Raw genomic sequence first — 22,667 nt, 5'->3', positions numbered from 1 at the left:
AACCCAACTTTAGAAATTCAAATGTATTAAAAGTGTATTAAAAGCTTTTCACAAATGGTGAAAAGCTCATAAACTTGGCTTACTGCCACAAGGAAGGTCGTCCTCTAAAGTTGGGTTATTTTAAAACTGGGGACTGTGTAAACCTCTGCTTAAACCATCAAACATCTTAAGATCTTCACTGATGTCCTGAAATCTGTCCAAAATCCGAGGCCTTCTTTTGGTTTAAGTTGAACAGAAAGCAGCAGCTGCTTTTTTCAGTAGTTTAAGAACTCCTTTAAATAGAGGATGAGGAGGAGAGGGAAAGGAAGAGCAATCAGAAAGCAACCAATGATGGAAACAAAGAAATGTGTTCGCTTTAACTTGAGATGACGCTGTCAGGCAGTTGGGTACTCTTAACTATGGTTTTTAATTTGTAAATCTTTGGGTTCTCAGAAATTGTGGTTTATTAGTCATCTTCCTCAGGAAAACAAAATTATAAAACTTTAGGTAAAATTCTATACCCTTTTGGTTTCAAAATTTCTTAATATAAAATAGTATAAATAAAATAATGTAAATGATCCAATGAAAATATCTGAGTGACTATGGTTGTTCATAGAAAGTCCTGTTATCCTCACACTATTAATTGACAACTCCGCTTGTGTTTTATTTTATCATCTTCTATCTTGTTCAGTTAGGTATCACTCTTTCATTCTTTTATTCTTAAAGTACTACATCCTAACTGGGATCTGGATCCCATGCTGAACCCTGGGATATAAAAGTAAGAAACACCTGGGTTTTGGCTCCAAAGCTTGTTATCCTAGTCTCTCAATAGAATAATAAATTCTTTGAAGGCTATTCACATGACTCACGTGTGATTGCCAAATGATTGGTACAGGTTCCTGCCTGATTGTCATATGCCTCTCATATGATTTCAATGTGACTGGCATGTGTTTGCAACACAATTTGCATATGAGTGCAAATTATCCCTACATGACTCACACGAGCTTGACATGATTCCCTTGTGAGATGTCATGTGAGTTGCATGTCCGTGACATGCTAATGGTATGAAAATAGCATGTGATGGTGTGTGGTTTACATGTGATGACCATACTAATGATGTGTGATGTCATTGAAGTTACTTGCTAGTGACATGGCATGGCACCAGGAGACTTAACAGGTAGCAGTGCTGCTAGCAGTGCCATGGGACTGGAAATAATGGCAGGTGGCACTGGGAAGTGACGCAGGTGGTGGCATGCAACTGGCAGATGTGGCACCAGGATTTGTGGTGAGGGGCGCGTCACCTAGAGACATGGCACCAGGAGGCATTGCAAGTGTGGATTGGCACATGGAAATGTTGTCATGAGAGGTGTGGCACCTGGAGACATGGCATCTGGAGGTGTGGCAGGTGCTGGCATCATGAGCGAGCTCATGGCAATTAGGTCACTCACATGTCACTTGCGGCTCATCACATTGCTCAACAACTCTCATGTTACTCACATGACACCACATAACACTCAGATGTCACTAGCATGTACTCATATGTCATTGTATTGTCTTCTCATGTCACTAGTATGTCCACCACATGACATTAGCATTATTCCCATGTGAGTGGCTAATGATTTTCATGTGAGTGCTACGTGATTCCACATGACTGATGTGATCAGTGTGTTTGTACATGGTTGTCACATGACTGCCATGCGATTCCCACATGATTGCCATGTGACTTTTATGGTATTAGCACATGATTCCACTGTCCTTGACATGTGATTCTCCATTAAATTCATGTGACTGTTATGACACTTCGTCATGGGTCTGTCATGGAATATAATGAGCACAATGTAAAAAAACACACACATACATGTACAAACCCTGAAAGTCCCACATCACAGACACCCTCTTCATCCTGGGAAACCTGGAACAGCAAGCCATTCCAGGGAGAAGAGCCCAGCTGAGGGCGCCAAAAAAGACAACACTAAAATGCTGGCCTTTTACACTGTGCCGTCACATCGTCCATGGTTTGTATTCATTTCTTTTCTCAGTGAGCTGCCCATGTTCTTGGCCCACTTACCTTGGGGAGGCCTTGGTGCATGTGTAACCAACCCTTCCTGTATCTGCACATTCGCCGGAATATTCCAGAAGTAAGCACACCTGTTCTTTGCATGGCGGAGTAGAAGGCACCCCGGTGACAGTGGAGATAAGAAAGGCGATACTGATGCTCGATTGCAATTGTCAGAGTTGTGGCTGGGGCCGGCGGTCCAGGGAGAAGAGCCCAGCTGAGGGCGCCAAAAAAGACAACACTAAAATGCTGGCCTTTTACACTGTGCCGTCACATCGTCCATGGTTTGTATTCATTTCTTTTCTCAGTGAGCTGCCCATGTTCTTGGCCCACTTACCTTGGGGAGGCCTTGGTGCATGTGTAACCAACCCTTCCTGTATCTGCACATTCGCCGGAATATTCCAGAAGTAAGCACACCTGTTCTTTGCATGGCGGAGTAGAAGGCACCCCGGTGACAGTGGAGATAAGAAAGGCGATACTGATGCTCGATTGCAATTGTCAGAGTTGTGGCTGCCACAGGAGCATTCAAAAGGGCGATCTCTCTAGTCTTGTGGACAGTCAGGCTGCCCCGAAAGGTTGATGGTGGGCAGGGAGACACAAAGGGGTATTTTAAGAGGCAAAAGAAGAGCCAGAGTGAGGAAGAGCCCACACTAGAAAATCAGCTTTTATGGTTTCTTTTTTGGAAGGAGTGACTGGTGGCACAAAGTGCATGAAAGGGCCTCATATTCTTGGGCAACTAGGCACTCTAAAGAGCTGTAATAACAATTATAACAGTAAGAGCAGCTTAGTTCTTTCTCTGGGCCACGTGTGATCTGCTTAGTCCTCTCCAGGAAAGTCCAGATCTCTTCCAGGGGTGGGGACTTCACTCTGGGCCCACCAGCATCCCAGCGCTGCTTCTTTCTGTGATGTTTAATTGGTGCAGTCAACTTGCCATTCTCTTGGGCTTCCAAAGTTCCAGAAATGCAGTTTTCTCCTGCTCTGTTACACCTACCATCTATGTGAAGATCAGCCCCAATGGCTGGAAATCTGCTCCCATTTGGGCTTTTAGGAGAGTTTCAAGAGTGACCTTAGAAGTGATCACCTATACCAATTTCCATACAGCAAGTTTTTTCAATATAGCCATGATTCAAGATGGTGGTCGACCATTACTCACTTCCTGTTTCCTAAGACTCCATTAAGATGGCATCCATTATCAATTATAGTGTACTAATGACATGCCAGGCACTTTGCACATGTTGACACAGTTCAACCACATAACCGCCCCATGGGGCAGGTACCATCATTATTCCCATCTTACAGAAGAGGAAACCAGCACAGAAAGGTCATAATCTCCTTAGATAAGAGTCCCTAGAGAAATGGGGATTGTACTCAGTCTCAGTCTTAATCACCACTCTGCTTCTGTATATCAGAGGGATGGTATTTATCAGCAAGGGAAGGAAGCCAACTTGATGATATTACATAGCTTGATTTTCTTCACCTTATTCATCAGATCTCAACCTGTTAATTTCGGCCTTTTCCAAAAATGTTCAAAAGAATATGCCATAGATTCTAGAAGTCTTTTCAGTAAAGGAATCTCAGCATTTAGTTCTCAATAGCTTTGTTGGAATAGAGTAGGTTCTTCATGGGCATGAATCTTATTAATGACGACAACATACAAAGGTTCTGTGTGCCATAGGCTCTAAATTGAAAGTATCTGGTGAAATAGTGGCTTCTTGGATGATGCTACAGGGTTGAGAATGAATGTCATAGACATGAGGAAAAGGGAAAACATACTGCCTTTTATGTAAAAACTAACAGAAATAGGAGTATAAAGAACAGACCTTGTGCACCTTAGTCAAGCCATAGAAACTTGACTAGTTATTATTTGAAGTAGTTCAGAAAGAAATACTCAAGGAAGCCATCTTGAATGGGTAAAGGTTGAGTGGGATCAAGTACCCCCTATTTCCCTTCTCTCCACTGTTTAGTATCCAGGTACAATTTTCTATTAGGGAAAATCCATATTGTTGTATGTCTAACTTGGTTGTTCCACTTAGGATCTACTTTAAACAGTCAAATTGTTATCAAGGTAAAGATGTTTTTGAATTATCTTATGTGAGAAAGTAATGAATGTCCATCAAAGGTAACTGCTGTGTGGTACAAGGAATTGGGACTCCCTGTCTCTCTCTGTCTCTCCAGCAAGCACAGGTGCCCTATAGCAAAAATCTCTCTAAAAAATTTTTTTTTCAAGGAGTTCATGACCTCCTCTGGAGGTCTGGACCTACTTAAAAAATATGTTAGTGTTAAAATAGATCTCATTTTATTTCCAACTTAAAATTTCATCTACATAATGTTCAGTTATGGGAAAACAATTGAAAAATCATGAACTAGGAGTCAGATAGGGTGGTGACTAATCCTGGATCAATAATTAATTAGCCAATTGCGCTGGCAGGTGGCGTAGTGGTTAAGGAGGCTGGACTCTTACGTGGCTGACCATGGTTTGAGTCCCAGATCCGGCAGCTTGCTTTCTCACTTTCCTTCTCTCTCTCTCTCTTCAACTTCAAAAATAAATAAATAAATAAATAAAAACAATGAATAAAAATAAAACAATTCTTTTAAAAAAAGAATTAATTAGCCAAGTCATTGTCCTCTCTGGGTTTCTGGATTTCTGTTTCCTCTCTTGTCTAATGATGGTGTTATAATTCTTAGATGATTCTCTAAAGGCTCAGATTCTATTGGGCCATTGGGAAAGTCATGATGCATTTTTGTATAGAAAAACATAGAAAAATAGGTGTAACTTTCCCAACAACTTAATATGATTCCCTGGCACTCCAAGACTTAACTATAGCAAAAATCTCTCTAAAAAATTTTTTTTTCAAGGAGTTCATGACCTCCTCTGGAGGTCTGGACCTACTTAAAAAATATGTTAGTGTTAAAATAGATCTCATTTTATTTCCAACTTAAAATTTCATCTACATAATGTTCAGTTATGGGAAAACAATTGAAAAATCATGAACTAGGAGTCAGATAGGGTGGTGACTAATCCTGGATCAATAATTAATTAGCCAATTGCGCTGGCAGGTGGCGTAGTGGTTAAGGAGGCTGGACTCTTACGTGGCTGACCATGGTTTGAGTCCCAGATCCGGCAGCTTGCGTTCTCTTTCCTTCTCTCTCTCTCTCTTCAACTTCAAAAATAAATAAATAAATAAATAAAAACAATGAATAAAAATAAAACAATTCTTTTAAAAAAAGAATTAATTAGCCAAGTCATTGTCCTCTCTGGGTTTCTGGATTTCTGTTTCCTCTCTTGTCTAATGATGGTGTTATAATTCTTAGATGATTCTCTAAAGGCTCAGATTCTATTGGGCCATTGGGAAAGTCATGATGCATTTTTGTATAGAAAAACATAGAAAAATAGGTGTAACTTTCCCAACAACTTAATATGATTCCCTGGCACTCCAAGACTTAACATGTAATTTTGATTTTAGGACAAATAAATAATTAAAGGCTTTTTAAAAACCTTACTACAAATTTATCTTACTTCCTGTATTAATTCATTTTTGAAATCTCCCTTTCAGAAATTACAGGCCAGGTACTATTGCAAGTCACTCTCTACCGGGTAGCATGCCACTTGCTTTCCTCCTCTGTGCATTTGCAGAATTGTGTAGTATCAGGACCAGCAGGTGGGATAGTGATTAAAGCTCTGGACTCCCACGTGGCAGATCATAATTCCAGTCCTAGACCCAGCAGCAGCTTGAAACTCATGCTGTATATGTGTTTGTGCATGTCCAAAATCCCAGGAGGAGAAGAGAGTATAAGGGATTATGGCGTGGCCATTCCTCCTGGAGGGTGATGTCTCACTTTCCATCTCTCTCTCTCTGGCTAGTGCATACACCCTATGACAAAAATATCTTTAAAAAAAATAAATAAATAAAATTTAAAAAAGATTTGTGTAATCTCTCCAGACAGCCGGGCAAAGAAGCCGGGTAGTTTTATGATTTCTCATGGTTAAAAGATAGCTGTACTAGTTGGTGGTCTGATTCCTACAACAGTCCTAAAAGACATTTGCTTTCATCTGGCAACTGGCTACCATGGTGGTAACATGACTTTTAAACAGCTGTCACAAGCTGAAAACAAAACAAAACAAAAAAGCCACCCTCCCACACTATGCACAGACAGCTTGCCAATAGTCGAAATGAATCCTTCTTGGAGCTCTTTAACAAACAACGTTTCTGAGTTGTTGTTACAATTAAACAGAAACACATGACGCTCAGACAAGTTGGCTTCTCGCTTCCCATACATTCAACTCCCTACATTTTTTTTATGGGATCATAGCAATTAGTGGTTTCCAGATGCATTTGAAATGTGCTAATTGCCTGCAGGAATTGGCTTTTAAAAACATAGATGAGGCTTCAAGTTCGTCAATCTTGAGATTCCACTATAAAGCCCCATGAGGTACCATGTTGTCAGTGTAATGTCTGTCCACAGTTTGGAGCTTCAATTGCAATTAATATTGAATTTTTAAAAAAGGGAAATGAAAAAAGTTCTGTGTCTTAAACACAATTTTGTTTCCTCTTTCTTTTGTCATGTTGCCAGTTCTCTCATTATCCTGAAAAAAATCATAGAAATAATCATTAATTCCCACTGGAGAAAAAGCTGGGGTGAATTGGCCTCCAGTTGGATGTCCCCTGGTGTTGGGACACTTCCGGAGGACTCCTTCCAGGACTGTGACCAATGGACGTACAAACATGTCAGTCTGACAACTTTGACATTTTCTCCTCATGTGTTAGGTGTCTAACTTCCTTGTAATTGCTCCTGGACAATTTCTCCCTGTCATGAGAATCTTCCAGAACTGAAAGGCTGTTTATACGCTGTGTTTTTTACCTTTGAAACTAGGCAGAAGGCAAGTTTGTGGTCTGTCTTCTCATAACTGACAGGGCTAAAAACAAGACATGAGACTAAAAACATGGCTTTTGATAAAAAAAAAAATGCATTTAACAGGTGGTTCTCTCCTCTGGTGACTGACATAGTTGTCTTCCCCTGAGACACGTCTGCATGTCCTTTATGTCTGTTTTATTTTAGATTCCATGTGGACGGCTTGTAAACAGGAACGAGGAACAGAACGAGAAATTGGTAATGTTCACCGATCAGTCAGAAGATGCTGAAAGGTAATTGTGTTTTACTTAGCGGTCCTATGACTCTCGTAGTAATATTTTAATTACTTCTGCTTTCAGGCAAAGATGATGAGTGTCTTAAGGGTAAAAAGAGAGGTTATTTGGTTGGAACCAGAGAGAGTAGATATGAAAAAAATCTGATGTGCAGCAGTATGACTTATCTGAACACATTTTCTTTTGTTGTTATTCAAGGGGTAAGAATCATAGTAGGTTTGGGAAATTATTTGGTTTTGAAAGTATGGGTTGGGTATCTCTAACCTGAACATTTGAAGTCCATGGTGCTCCAAAATCTGAAATTTTTGAGCACTGACAGGATGCCACAGTGGAAAATTCTGTATCTGATCTCATGTGGTGGTGGTGGTGGTGGTGGTGGTGGTGGTGGTGGTGGTGGTGGTGGTGGGGTGTCATGGTCAAGACATTGCAATACAAAAATATTGTATAAAATTACTTTCAGGCTCTGTGTGCAAAGGTACTTCAAAAAGTTCATGGAAAAATGGAATGAACCATCTGAATTTATGTTAGTGCAAAAAATTGTTAAATCTATACATACTTTGTTCATAATACCCATTCTTCATGAAAATGTCTAAGATTTAGTTCTTTCTTCCATGAGTGAAAGAGACAGAGGGATAGGCGACCCCAACAGAGCTGTTGAACCAACATCCATTCCCAGTTTTGGCCAGCTCGTGATCAAGGAGACTTGCACACCGGGCCTGTTCTGGCATGTCTCTCTCTGAATGCAAACCCAGTAACTTCCCAGAACCAAACCTTAGCCTTGTCGTGTGTTGTATTTTCACTGTGCCACTGTCCAGCCTCACTGCTGTTGGAAGAGCTCTCATAAATGTGCATAGAAAACATAAATGATTTCGTGTCTAGACTTGGTTCCTATGCTAAAGATATATCATTACACATAGACAAATATTGCATATCCAAATATTCCAAAATATGAAAGCATCCAAAATCCAAAACACTTCTTGTTCCGAGCATTTCCGATAAGGAATACTCAGTCCATACTTGGTAATATTTCTACAGATGAACTTTTGCATTTAAGATTATTTCTCTTTAATTGTGCAAATTTTCTCCTAGGAAACAACCCTGTTTTACCAGTAAGGTTAAAGAGTAGCAATATCTGTCTTCCTAATTTGTTTAATCCTTAACAGATGCATGGGTTGAGAAGTTCACTAAATTTCTTATCAAAAAAATCCCTTCCTCAGCCACTTTGCACATTCTATCAATCTTGATTTTTCAGAAGACTCATTTGATGCAGTGGCCTATAGAATTATTTCATTGACTTCTTATTTTTATGTGCAAAATACCGTGCTGCTTGTAGAAGGGTCCAATACAAATGCTCTCCTCAAACTGTTTCCAGTTTAGAAGTGAAAACCATGCACACACAGCCCGATACAGAGACATAAATGACAGAGCACTACTGAGAAATAAGTATTGGAGCCATATGAGAAGGCCTGAGGTTCATATCCTGGGCTGACCCAAACCTGCCTGGAACACCTGGGATCCTGCCTGCCGGTAGGGCTGCGAGCAGGACCATGGCTTGGCAGGACTCTGAGGCGGGTCCCTGTCTCTTGCTCTCACTATCACTCGCTCATGAAAGAAGAAGAAAAAAAAGAAGAAGGAAAAAGAAAGAGAGAGAAGAAAGAAAAAGAGAAAGAAATTGAAATTTTAAAAAAGCCATGGACACATCTAAATATCTGGTATAATGTTTGGCAGAATATTTTGCCTCATTAAAAAGGCATAAATAAACTCTAAATAAACTGCACTGGGAAATCAGAGGACAGAGGTCTGTGTAGATACAAGGACAGAGAATCATGATGTTGTTTGACTGCTAATTTCTAGCAAAGAAACGATAAGGAGAAAGATGGGAAAAGCGAAGGCAAGAATATATCAGCCTGAAGGCAGAATGTTTAAAGGTTTTGTGGCGGGAAAGTTGAGCACTTGTGTTGGGATCTGCAAACAACTCATTTGGGCTTCCCCGTCTGCCATGTCATACAAGAGGAAAGGGACATCTGAGTGGCACCTTCAGTGAGAAACTGAATAGCGGAGGGCTTATTCTGTTTATAAAGGTAAACCTTCTTTGGGGCAATACGTTTTAAGTCATAGATGATTTATAGAAATAGTAGGATTCTGCTTCTTCAATGAATGTTTCTCACTAGAGTTTTCAGAGCCTGTGGTTTCTGGAGGCATATTCTCAAGTTCTCAGTCTATGAGAATCTTTTTATTAAAAGGGGTTCATACATATTTCCAATATGAAAATCATGATGTGGGCAAGGGGAACTATTACACATTTTCAGCAGGTGGTTGACGATAGGTAATAGTCCTGTAAGTGTTTAAAGTTAATTGGCAATGGGGAAGACGAGAAACTTGAATAAACACTCAGTATCGTTACAGCAGTTTAACCTTCAATCATATCCGTTTGGCATTTTGTTTGGCACTGGTTTTTTATTTTTCTATCACTGTGCCGTGTGTATAAGGCTTTGCTCCCTCTGTAAATTTTATCCATTTCAAGGGAAAGACTCAGTATACAGTAGTGTATTCCCCTGGAACATTGTGGGTATACAATAAGCATTAAAATACTTCAGATACTTTATTATTATTTAGGTTTTTGTAATAGGGCACATGTGCTTACCAGAGAGAGATGGAGAGAGACAGTGGGAGGGAAAGTGAGAAATTACCCCCTCGGGGATGGATAGCCATGCCACAATCCCTTCTCCTCCATTCTCCTTCTGGGATTTTGGGCATGCACACACATGTGCCTGACTTGACTTTTAAGCCACCAGGTTTGGGACTTGAAAGGCTGTCAGCCATGTGGGGGAGTATAACACCTTAAGAATCACACCTTCTGCTGGCCCCTCACAGACATTTGTATATAATCTAAGTGAAATATAAATTTAAATGACAGGAGTAGTCCAAGGATGAATCAATTATATTGACAATATCTAAGATCCTGTAGACATTATAGAAACAGAAAAACGCATGATGCATGATTTCTAGGAAGGATGATCCCCACTCTCCTCTGGTAGCCGAAGTTCCTATTTTGCAAAATTTTACAATTAAAAAAAAATGAAAGCAGAAAGGAAAAAAGGAAAGAAAGGAGGAAAAGACAGGTGAAGGAGGAAGGGAATGAAGAAAGAAAAGAGGAAAGGAGAGAAGGAGGGAGGAAGAAGGGAGGGAGGGAGAAACCCACTGTTTCTACAAAGAGGTGAGGATTACCCTCACCGCAGCAGCACACACTCCCAAGACATTTCCTTCCACATAGAGCTTTGTACTGACTTTGCCCCTCTTCTCCACAGTGATGCATAATACCTGGATTTTTCTCTGTATGCCAATGGTGAAAATCACACAGAATTCAATTCGCTTTTTGTTTGTTTCCTATAGTGGTTAAAAATGTGGGGTTTTTTTCTTTTTTTTTTTGGAGAGAAGTCTTTTGACAGTCATCTAAAATGCTCAGGAGGTGATTTTTGGGTTCATCTCTATGGCGTAGATGATGAGGGATCCGGAAAGAGAGATGGAGGGATAAGCTGCAGGTCGCAGCCGGTATTTTTCTCAGGGGAAAGGAAGAAGAGAGTGCTGAGAGCAGACAGGGCAGGAACTGCATCATGAGTGCCTGCCTCATCGCCCCTGAACTGACTTCTTTCTCACTGACGCGTTTTCTTCGGGGGTAAAACCTGCCATCTTGCGAAGTATGACTTACTCATGTTAGGGTTGTCAGACCAAACTTCCTTTCAAAAGAAAAGTAAAGGCGTGGCAGAAACAACTTTGAATCTCAGTGTGGGGGATTTCCAAAGTAAATCCAACTATTTGATAGTCTTTCTGCTCTCCTTTAGCATAGCCCTGACACATGCTGATTGAAAAGCATTTCTATTAAAAATGCTGTGATCCTGGAACATGTTTTTCTTTCTCTTCCTTTCCTTCTTCTTTCTCTCTGTTTTCCTCTTTCCTTTGGTATGCACTCTTGTAATGCCAGTTTCTCCTTCCAGTCTTCTAAAGCAGGTGTTTCTGTATCTTAACATTTAAATGGTGTATTTTTTAAAATGGATTATGCATTCAGAAAATTATAATTATAACCTAACTAGGAAAACTATTATGATTCATTTTAGTCTGAAGTAGCGCTCATCTCAGAAGAATGAAATGAATCGAAGTTCTCATGAAGTGCCCCTTTTACCTGGCATTAATCTCAAAATAGCTGCCATCCAACCTCATATTGCACATGATCAAATAATAAATACTAGTTCTTTGTTGCCCTCTGGTCCCTAGATAGAGATCTACTGGTTTTCAGATGCACTTCAGGAACTCCTGTGTCTTGTCCTGTATTTAAATCATCCAACGACTTAACCCAACAATGGTATACTTCAAAAAAATTAAACAATAGATTTTTGAGGGGTTGTTTTTTTCCATGCGAATTGCACACCCCCTTCCAGATGCAGTATTTAGCAGCCAAACAGCTGCTGGCTATTAAAAGTCCCTTAAAGCTCCACTTGTTTGCTCATAAAGGAAAGAAAAGTGTAGAGACATTTATAGAGTGGTAGGCAGATGTTTTAGCTGGAGCAGGACTAGGTATGTGGAGGGGAAAACTACAATGATCTCTTTTATGATATCCTCAGCATTTTTACAATTCTTTTAGCCTCTTTATTTTTAAACCTCTTTTTACCTGACTCTTAATTAGACTATTCTGGGAAGACAGAATAAAAGGCAATTCATACCGTTGCTGTCCACACTGCTAGAAGTTAATGCTATCATACACCTCTTCGTAATGACTGACATCCCCCATGGCTATTTTCTGCCAATTCACATTGTCTTGTTTGGTCGTAGAGAAACCTATTTTGAAGAATTAAAGACATATTATTTAATGACATCCAGCATATCATAGGTTATTATATTTTTTCATAATTTTTACAAATCAGTTTACTTATTTAATTGTGATAAAAATTTGTTAGTTTTTCAGAAATTACTTTTCTCCAAACTAATGAATATCAAAGTCACATGGAGTTTCTGGGCAACAGTCAAATTAAGTTTTTTCTCTTTCCAAACTAAGAAAGTAGCCTCTCAAACATGTGTTTATGTGTAATATAGTAAATAAAATTAACTTTTACTAAATGGAGAAATTCACAGAGATTTAAGACAAAGGACTTTAGGGAAACTTATGCTTTCAGGCAGGCTCTATAAAGCACTTTGCAGAAAAGCTTCTTCCATACAAATGGTGCCCATGGGATAAACACAGACTTTCCATTTTCTGAGGCCTTGCTTAGATCGAAGGCCTAAGAATATATCTATAGCATATCTCTCATTCTGTCTGTTTTTAATCCTTTATGCTTGAATAGTCTTGGATGCAATGCAACAGTTACTTGCAAAGCTGTTACTATGTGCTAGGAAGTGTTTGGAAAATAGCATTGGAAAATAGTGCTGAATTAGAATTTTTCCGAGAATTGACTTATCACTTACCTGAGATGCCCTGGTACTGCCAGCTAGCATGAAATGTGTGTGTATAGAGACCAGAAATCAGCTAGTCTTTCTCTGGGTGGAAACATCTGTTATAAAAGTTATAGAGAACAGAGCTTGCTTAAAGGTCTACACTAGGCCCAAGGCAGGCCACGAACGACACAGCCAGCTGAATGACTTCCAAGTCTGTACTTTCCATGTGTAGCAGCTCTTAAGAGTCAATCTCACTTTGCAGGAGACTTCAGCGTCTATGCTGAAGCCATGTCCTCAAAGTCAGTAATTAAATATGCAGATTGTCCATGGTAGTACATTCTGTGGCTTGAATTTGAGACAGTTCGAGGCCGACAAACATGATGGAAGACATTTCATTAGCCAAATTCCAGTTTTCAGGGCAATGGAAATACTACATTCACAACTCTCTCTGCCCTCTGACAGGCAGTTACATAAACACACTGAGAAAATAATAGGAAAAATGAAGGGACTGGAGTTGGGAAAACTCAATTTGGTTTTGGTTTGGTTCTTCTCTCTTTGATTCCTTTGCATCAATTGAATATTTAATTTTAAAAGCCTCGGTGATTTTGGTTTTTCATCTCTGGAAGTCTTTTGCTTGCTGTAAGTCATGTCTGGTCAAACATGGGTCTACTTTATAAAATAGGCAGATTATATTGAAGATTCATTTGAAACATATTGTTATTCCCTGCTTTTAGTAGTTTAAATTATCTGCTAGTTCTTATATTAATATAAGACTGTACAGAGCTCTCTCCACATTCTGAATATACTGCTCTGTGGGAAGGATTATAATTAAATCACACATCACCTAATTTTCCAAGCCAGTTGAGCTAGAGAATCATTTTTTTGTTTGTTTGTTTGTTTCACATCTAGGAGCTGTGTCTAAGCCAAAGACATTTCTGCTTGCTGAACTCAATTATAGGCTCGTTGAAAAAGTCCTGACACAATTTTACATAGAAAAAAATACTTTATGACTTTTCTGACAACCCAATATTTTTATTGTTCTAACCAAGTAAACTCCTTTGTTCTCTATTACCTGATCAATGACTTCAGTTATCCCAGAAAATACCAGTATGTTGAAAAGCAAAACAAAATGAAATATTCAGACTATTGGGCGATTAGCCTTTTTTTAGATTTCCTTTTGCTCTGTGCTGCATTACACTTCATTTTGGAGCAGAACCGTAGGTTGTGCCTGACACACAAACAGGAAGTTAAATATAAGTATTAGCAAGGAAAGTCAGACGGCTTTCACACCCTCTACCATCCTTACCGTCACTATTATTACTTGAGATCGACAGTGTTGGGAGGGTTATTGTTCCTAAACAGCGCTTACATTTGTGTAATATTTTACTCCACTTGGAAAGTCCTTTCGCATTTATATCTAAATTTAGAGTAGGTTATGAGATGCATAGGAAAGTAAACTTCAGTGTGTGGTTCTTTTTTTTTGGGGGGGGGGAGAGGTTTTTGCTATAGGGCACATGTGCTTGCCAGAAAGACAGAGAGAAATAGACAGAAAGTGAGAAATTACGCCCAAGGGGGAGATGACTACACCACAATCCCCTCTTCTCTATTCTCCTTTCGGGATCTTGGGCATGCAAGCACACGCGCCTAGCATGAGTTTAAGCCACTGGGTCTGGGACTTGAACCGTAGTCGAATACATGGGAGTCCAGAGACATAGCCATTACACCAACTGCTGGTCCCAGTTGTGGTTCTTGCTTAGGGCCAGTGGCAGCCATGTCTTATCCGTTGATGGTTAGTGGTTCTCACCGCAGAAGAACCAGTCACAGTGAGTGGCCTAAATGCTCTCCACACGTTCACTGAATACAGCAGGGAAACTACTTTAGTCTGTAAAATCACTACTCCCATTTGAAGGAGAGCATTTTACTGAGTATTAGAAATTAACCTACCACTCCACTGTCATCTCATCCTCTCTTAGTCTTTTTCTTTTTTTGAAAATAGTTTTTATTTTCTAATTATAAAATTAGAGCTTGAGGTCTAAGTCATTCTTCTCTGTGTCTGGTAGCTCTAAGAAGTGCTATATTTATACAAAAGATTTGAGAATTTGCAAAAAAAAAAAAAAACATACATGAAGAAAGGAAACTTATGTGTAATCCCACGATCTAAGATTATTGATAAAATTTTTCACATCTCTCTCTCCCTCTCTTTATTTTCTACTTAAATAATGGAACTATGGCAAAAAGGTTTCTTTTAAAGCATTTTTAATTTTTAATTAATTTATTTCTTGTGTTTCACCATAGTGCACATGCACTCACTGGAGAGAGACAGTGTGAGGGAAAGTGAGAAATCACCCCTTAGGAGGAATGGCCATGCACAATCCCTTCTCATGCATTGTATTCTCAGGATTTTGAGCATGCACACACACATGCCCAGCATGATTTTAAAGCCACCAGGTCTAGGACATGAACTACAGTGGGCATCCAGCACCTTAACCACTACGCCACCTGCTGGCCCTGCCTTTAAAGAGTAGGTTTATTACACATTTTTGTTCAAGTACATATTTATCTGTACAGTACCCAGGTATATTGCTGTGTCAATATTTAACTGATTTTCTATTGGAGATTGGTAGGTTGAATTCAGTCTTTTTTCTAGCAGGAACAATCCTGCAACAGATACACTTGTATTAAAATGTTTAGGTACATTCATTTTTATTTTCTTAGGGTCATGTTCTAAAAGTAACATTATTGTTAAGGCTTTTGAAATGTATTTCCCAGTGTGCTCAAGCAAGATAGAGTACCAATTTCTCTTCCCTCAGGAGTAAAGAGAGTCATTTGGTTATACTATTATTGTTCCAAATACTATTTGCTATTAAATGTACTTTGCTCTAGTCAAAACCAGAAAGAATTCTCCACAATAAATGCTGTTTTTCATGGGAGTTTAAAAGGTGTTTTATTTCAGATGTTTCTCTCACCAAGTGAGACAATAAATCTGCAATATTTTCTCTACCGTCAAATCCCATCAGTAGCCTTTTCTCAGACACCTTCACTTCCTGATCTCTCTGTCCTCTCCAAACTGGATTGTAATTCTTCAGCCTATAGTACTTTTTTTTTCTTAGTATTGACTTTACAACCTCACTCAAAACTTCTGGTCTTTGGATCTTGTCTGGCTGTTTCATTTTGCCAATTTCCACTCATGGAGAAACATGACTGGCTGTTGATTTTTACAGTGCAAGTGAGGGAAGAGATCTCAGATGACTGTAGTTCATTCTAGATTTTCAGGGAACCCCTGGTTCCCTTCCCAGTCCCCTTTCACTTCCTGTCCTGAATCCAGGGACTTTGGTTTCACTTCCCTTTAGAACCAGTCAGAAAGTGGAAGAATATGGAAGATTTACTGCAGAGTGAAGCAAGTGAGGCTATGAAGGAGAGACATTGTATGTCCCCACTTAATATATACCTAGTGTCCACACTCTATGACTGAAACTGATTGACTGAAGGATATAGAAACAAAGTAAATGGGTGTAAATACCAGATATAGTGTGTGTGGAAGAGGAGGGCCTGAGGAAGGACATTTAGAAGAAAAATACGAAGGCAAAGCATTAAGGGGACAGAGAAATGTGATATTATCTGTTGAAGATATTTCATAGTTTTATCAACTGGACTAGGGAGAAATGTTCACATACTGAAATATTCATTTTGTAAGCTAAATAATGTGCTTGAATGTATAAAAGAAAATGAAGCAAATAAATTAATAAAAAATAAAATAAAAACATCAGTTGGCAAAAAAGAAAAGAACCAGTCTCTAGCCATGCCTGTGGAATTAAAGGCAGTAGCCTGGCTGCAGGGATTGATTTGAGAAGAGACCTCTGGAATTAAAATTTTACAAAGCCAGACAGCAAATCTTTTCTGTTTTCAATTTTTTTCTTTGGTCCTCTCAAGTGCTCAGCCTCTCAGACACCCTAAGGGGTAAATTGTCCTCACTGCTTGGTGGCTTCTCTCTCTAAAGACATAAGTTTTTAATTTCCACTGCTCTGGTAAGTCAATTATGACTTCTGAGTTTCTTCTTCCCAAAATTGGTTGGGGAAAAAAAAATCTCATCTACTGTTACTTCTCTGCTCAATTCTCTTTGTCTTTGTGGATTAATACTGGTTTTAAAATTTTATTTCTTGACCAGCCACAGTGGCATAGCAGTAACACAATACTCTGGGATCCTGAAGCCACATTGAAAGGTCCCAAGTTCATGTCCTGAGATCTCCCTGTACACACCAGGAACAAACATGTCTCTCTCATAGAAGAAAGATATAAACAAACATGTAAGAAATTTTATTTCTTGAGATTTTTAACAGAACTTTGAGGAAAAGAGAGGAGTAAAATTTATATATGGTATATACCTCATTTTTACAATGCTTCTCTGCTTATTACTGAAGCAGAGTAAATCAAAATCAATTTCAGATTTATTTTATAAGTGAGAATTGGTGTTTAGACATTCTCTGAGGCTTAATGTCTTCTGAAATCTTTGAATAGAAGGCCAATGATGTGGTAAGTGTATTTACTGACAATCATCTTCATGGAGTTTTCAGTTGTTTCTTTTACGGCTTTTTACCCGAATTCTTCCTCACAGAGCTAAGCCCCTGCTTTTCTCTTGTTTTCATTTGGCTGGTATCCTTTGCCCATTCCCTTAGTTTCAGTATTTCTTTATCTTTTAGTTCACTTTGCTCACTTTTATTATTGATTTTTATATTTAGAATAGCTTGTTTTGTTCTCTAGTAGCTGCCTTTATATAATACAATTTTACTTTCCTTAGGAGTTTTTTCCCCCTTACTTAGGCATCTACTATTTGGTTTATTATCAGGTTCCTTGGTTCAAGAGTACCCTCCTTTATTGCTATAGATAAATGCTTTTCCTTTCATAGCTGGTGTCTCTTCAAGGTCCATGTGTCTTCTGACTGTTTCCATAGGACTCTACTCCACAGCTTGCTTCCTTGTGACCTTTTGTCACCAAGACTCTACAGGTGCTTCTTTCTTCCAAGTTGTCATCCTGTCCTCACCACTGCTGACTTTCCAAAGCTGCCTCTGCTGGGAGACACTTCTCCACGACTCTCTCATACTCATGCATGTCTTGAAAACACAAGCACTGGCTTGTTCTGGACTACCCTTTCAAAAATACGCATAAAACAAAGTAGTGGTTTCTTCTGGGACTAAAGAGTGGGATTGTTTATAGTCTTGGAAGATAGTGTCTTCCCTCGTAGCAAGGGTAGACATATTTAGTGTGTAATATGATGTAGCCAGCGTCCCTAATATTAGGTTTCCAGTTCTATAATGCAATCCACTGCATTGCATGTGTTACTGTCTCTCTTTGTACCCTCTGGGGGGATTTGGCTTAAAGGAACTACCTCAATTTATTGATATGTGTGATCCTCCGGCCACTGTTAAATGCTCTGAATGATGGTGTCCTCTGTCTCTGATTAGGGGTTCATTTCCTATGCCAGTATCTGTGAAATCATGATAGGCCAAGTTGTTAGCTTGCTGGTAGGGTAGTCTTGGCCTCTTTGTAGAGGTAGACAGTTGTCTTTTCCCTTATTCTTGGTCTTTGGGTCCCAAGGAGCCAGTTCTTAGACAGTTTTGAGGGTTTTGTTTGTTTGTTTGTTTTGTTTTTTATTCAGAATGAATGGGATTTTCTTTTCCCATCTCCTCTCACCTGCCGAATGTCCAGGATATTTTTTTAAAAAAAACTTTTATTATTGGAATCAGCAGATGGTGTAATGGTTACATTGCTGGGCTCCCACATAGTCAACCATGGTTCAAGTCCAACATCCAGTGGCTTAAAACTCATGCCAGATGCATGTGCGTATGTGCCCAAGATCCCAAGAGGAGAGTGGAGGGGAAAGGATTGTGGCATGGCCATACCCCTGGGTAGTGATTGCTCACTTTCTGTCTGTCTCTCTGGTGAGCATACCTGACCTATGCTCAATCTCTCTTTAAAAATATTAATAGTAGTATTTTCAAACAAATACAAAATCAGAGAGACCATTATGATGATCCCATTCACCATCACACTTCTATAATGTTGATTATATGCCAATCTTATTTCACTTCTATCCACACCTACTCTTTTATCTTTGGATTATTTTAAAGAAAATCCAAGATGTCAATGGAAAGGAATAAAGAGTAGATTCTGGGACCAGCAGTTAGTGTAATGGGTATGTCGCTGGACTCCCATGTAGTTGACCGCAGTTCGAGTCCTGGACCCGGTGGCTTAAAACTCACATCGGGTGTGTGTGCATGCGTGCCCAAGATCCCAAGAGGAGGATGGAGGAGAAGGGATTGCGGCATGGCCATCCCCTCTGGGGGACAATTTCTCACTTTCTGTCTCTGTGTCTCTCCCTGGCGAGCGTCTCTGTGGCCCTCCCTGGCGAGCGCACACGCCCTATAACAAAAACCCCTCCAAAAAAAAAAAGAGTAGATTCTTTCATTTTTCTGTTTATTTTTAGAATAGTAAGAACTCTTTCTTGGAAGATTTTACTGATCACCACTAGATACTCTCCTCCCCATGCTTTGCTCCTCTTTTCCTCTCAGTTATCACCAGACCCTACTCTAGCATGGTCTCCAAACCTGGCTCTGTTGATTTGTAATTTGACATCTTCTTTGTCTCCTGTTGCTATGACCTTAATTGTGTTTCCCCATATTCATATATTGAACTGGTAACCCCTTGTGTGATTATATTTGGAGACAGGGCTTTAAAAGATAACTAAGGTTTAGTGAAGAAAGGTTCTGGTATAAGATTAGTGCCCTTATAAGAAGAGACACCAGAAACCTCACTCTCTCTTTATGCACACACACAAGGAGAGGTCGTGTGAGCATACACCAAGATGCAGCCATCTACAAGGCAAGAGAAGAGATCTCGGTATGAAAACCTACCTTTTGGCATCTTGATCTTGGACTTCTAAGCCTCCAGAACTGTCAGAAAAAAAAATTCATGTTGTTTAAACCACCTAATCTATGATGTTTTCTCATGGCAGCCCAAGCAAACTAAGACACCTACTTGCACTATGGATGGCTACTAAAATTTTTATTTGCTTGTTTGTTTATCTGTAAGGACTTGGGAGGAGGTATGGAGGAAATTAGTTATTAAGCAGCTACCAAAACCAACAGGTATCTAGAAGACCAGGAAATATATTGAGAAGTATTTCTATAGAGAACAATAAATAATTCAATTTTAAAAGATATTATTACCAAATTTGATTCAGTTTATGACTATAAAAAATGTTTCATGGGACCAGAAGATGGCATAATAGTGACATCACTGTACTCCCATGTAATTGACCATGGTTCAAGTCCCAGACCTGGAGGCTTAAAACTTATGCTGGGTGCATGTGCAGGCATGCCCAAGAATCCTTAGAGGAGAATGGAGGAGATGAGATTGCAGCATGGCCATTCCCCCTCAGGAGTGATTTCTTGCTTTCTGTCTCTCTGGTGGGTGCATGTGCTCTATAGCAAAAATCTCTCCAAAATTAAAAGAAAAAAAATTAAATGTTTCAGAGCACAAGAATTCATTTCATTTCTTAGTAAGGGTAATCTCTCTTTATTATATGGTATAACTTATTAGAGGATGGTAATATTCCTTCTTCCTTTTTTTTTTTTTTGGAGAGGTTTTTGCTACAGGGTGTGTGCACTTGCCAGAGAGACAGAGAGACAGAAAGCAAGAAATCACCCCTCGGGGGGATGGCCATGCCGCAATTCCTTCTCCTGTGTTCTCCTCTCAGGATCTTGGGCATGCACACACACATGCCCGGCATGAGTTTAAGTCACCAGGTCCTGGACTCGAACCGTGGTCGACTACATGGGAGTTCAGCGACCTCGCCATTATACCAACTGCTGTTCCCAATATTCCTTCTCGTCAGTGGCTCAAGGTAACTCACATTTATCCTTCTGGGCAATGCTGATAGAAGTTCTTATTTGTTTATGAGAACAAAGCATCTATTATCTCAGTGACAGTACTTAAAATCAGTATTGTGGTTAGGAATGTGGTTTCTTGAGTCAGACTGCCTGAATTCACATCACTTTTTAGGTAAGTCACTAATTTTTTTAAAACCTTAATTTTCTCATCTTTCTTATACGAATAATACTAGTTGTGAGGATAAAATAACACATATAGATCTCTGACACATATTAAACGTTTAGTCACCGTGAAAGTGTATTTAAATCAACCACCCAAACACATGTTAAGGTGTAGAAAATGGCTCACTTTAAAAATATTTCAAATTTTGGGGTCAGAAATTACTCCAGGGCAGATCCTGTTTTCTACAAACAGCATGGGTGGTACAGGCACTGGATTCCCACATGGCTGATCACAGTCTGAGTCCTGGACCTGGTGGCTTGCATATACACCAGGTGCATGTGCATGCATACTCAAAATCCCAAGAAGAAAGTGGAGAAGGGATTGCAACATGGCCATCCCCCAGGGTACGATGTTTCATTTTCCCTGTGTCTCTCTCTGTCTCTCTCCAGTGAACACATGTGCCTTAAGACAAAAATCTTTTTAAAAAAATGAATTCAAATTTCAATAATCTCTTTACTTTAGAAGCAGTCATATAAAATTAGGAAAATGTGCCACTGACTCTTTTTTATGGAGAGGTTTTTTTGCTATAGGGAGTGTGCGCTCGCCAGACAGAGAGAGACATAGAGACAGAAAGCGAGAAATCACCCCCCAGAGGGGATGACCACACCGCAATCCCTTCTCCTCCATTCTCCTCTCGGGATCTTGGGCATGCACGCACATGCGCCCGGCGTGAGTTCTAAGTCACTGGGTCCAGGACGCGAACCGCGGTCGACTACGTAGGAGTCCAGCGACATAGCCATTACGCTAACTGCTGGTTCTCTCATTTTTTACAATAAGAAATACCCTAAAAGAACTACCCGGTGCTTGGTTCATAGTAAACTTCAATAAATATTTACTGAGTGTGTGAATACAAATCACATAATAAAATGATGGGATTAATATTTATTCTAGCCCATTTAAAGTCAAAGGGCAAAGGATCTTAACTCTGCTGCAGTTATTTTACGGTGCTTCAGAGGTATAATTGTGCATGACACTTGCCGTAACTTTGTTGGTCTGAGTTTATACAGCTGATCTGGAGCTTTGTATTCCCTCTAGGCCCACGACATCTTCAGTGTATAATGCTGCTTGGTTGGGTGTATAGAAACATCCATTTTACCCAGTATGACGTCCATTTTCAGACAACAAAATTTGTATTTTTTTCCACAGCAATTCTCCAACACCAGCTGGTTATTCAACGATTCAATTCAATTTCTAACATTAACTATCAGGAGTAAGTGCAGACCCCACAGGTTTAGGGCTCAGTCCCAGAGACTGCCCCACTACAGAAACCAGGTGACCATCCATACTCCTGACCAACGGGCTATAAATTCAGGGGTTCCCACAGCCCCCTCCTCGGGTTTGGCATTTCACTAGAAATAGTCACAGAACTCAGAAAAACACTTGGGTTTACCATTTTATTATAAAGGCTACAACCTATTGATGTAAAATAATCAATTCTATAAAAATAATAATTAATGCAGTTAATTTCTAAGCAGAATATGAGTGACCTAGGCCCAGAGAAGAGGCAAAACATGCCTTTCTCAGGGTGATCAGGTACAGGGGTTCCTTTTATTTGATTCTGAGAGTGAGAGACAGGGATTGGAATTCAGTGGGGAGTTCTTCCATTGGTCTGGCCTAAATAGGTGGGACCTGTGGAAGCAGAGGCTTGGAGGTTATGGGAGGGTTTACAGTTTTTAGGTTGGTGATTGGAAAAGAAAGGTTACTAAGATAAAAAAAAATAATGTATTTTAACAGAGATTAAAGAGGCTTAATATACATTACAATGATACTCCAATACTATATCAGGTGCAGGATGTGGAAAGAATCCTGTTACCAATGGGTCAAATGGTCTGTTAATGTTTGCGGGCATGACTCCCTCCAGGTCCTCAGGAAAGGATTTTGGAAAACAGGAAAAAGCAGTCAGACTTCTGTCCCCAAACCCAAATATATACACATGGAAGAGACGTGTAGGG

At 39.6% G+C, this 22,667-nt stretch overlaps 1 protein-coding gene across 1 annotated transcript in view; it reads left to right on the top strand.

Annotated features, from left to right (window-relative positions):
- The window catches only part of TNIP3 (TNFAIP3 interacting protein 3), a 120,438-nt gene that overhangs the window by 9,661 nt on the left and 88,110 nt on the right, over window positions 1-22,667 (top strand). The window contains exon 2 of the mRNA XM_006153112.3: window positions 7,094-7,179. Coding sequence (XP_006153174.1) covers window positions 7,094-7,179 — 86 coding nt within the window. The remainder of the gene's footprint in view (window positions 1-7,093; window positions 7,180-22,667) is intronic.

This window comes from Tupaia chinensis, unplaced genomic scaffold (assembly GCF_000334495.1).
Source record: "Tupaia chinensis unplaced genomic scaffold, TupChi_1.0 Scaffold000362_1, whole genome shotgun sequence".
In the NCBI taxonomy this organism is placed as follows: Eukaryota; Metazoa; Chordata; class Mammalia; order Scandentia; family Tupaiidae; genus Tupaia; species Tupaia belangeri.
Note: the sequence above shows the minus strand (reverse complement) of the source record. Positions and strands in the feature narration are given on the sequence as shown.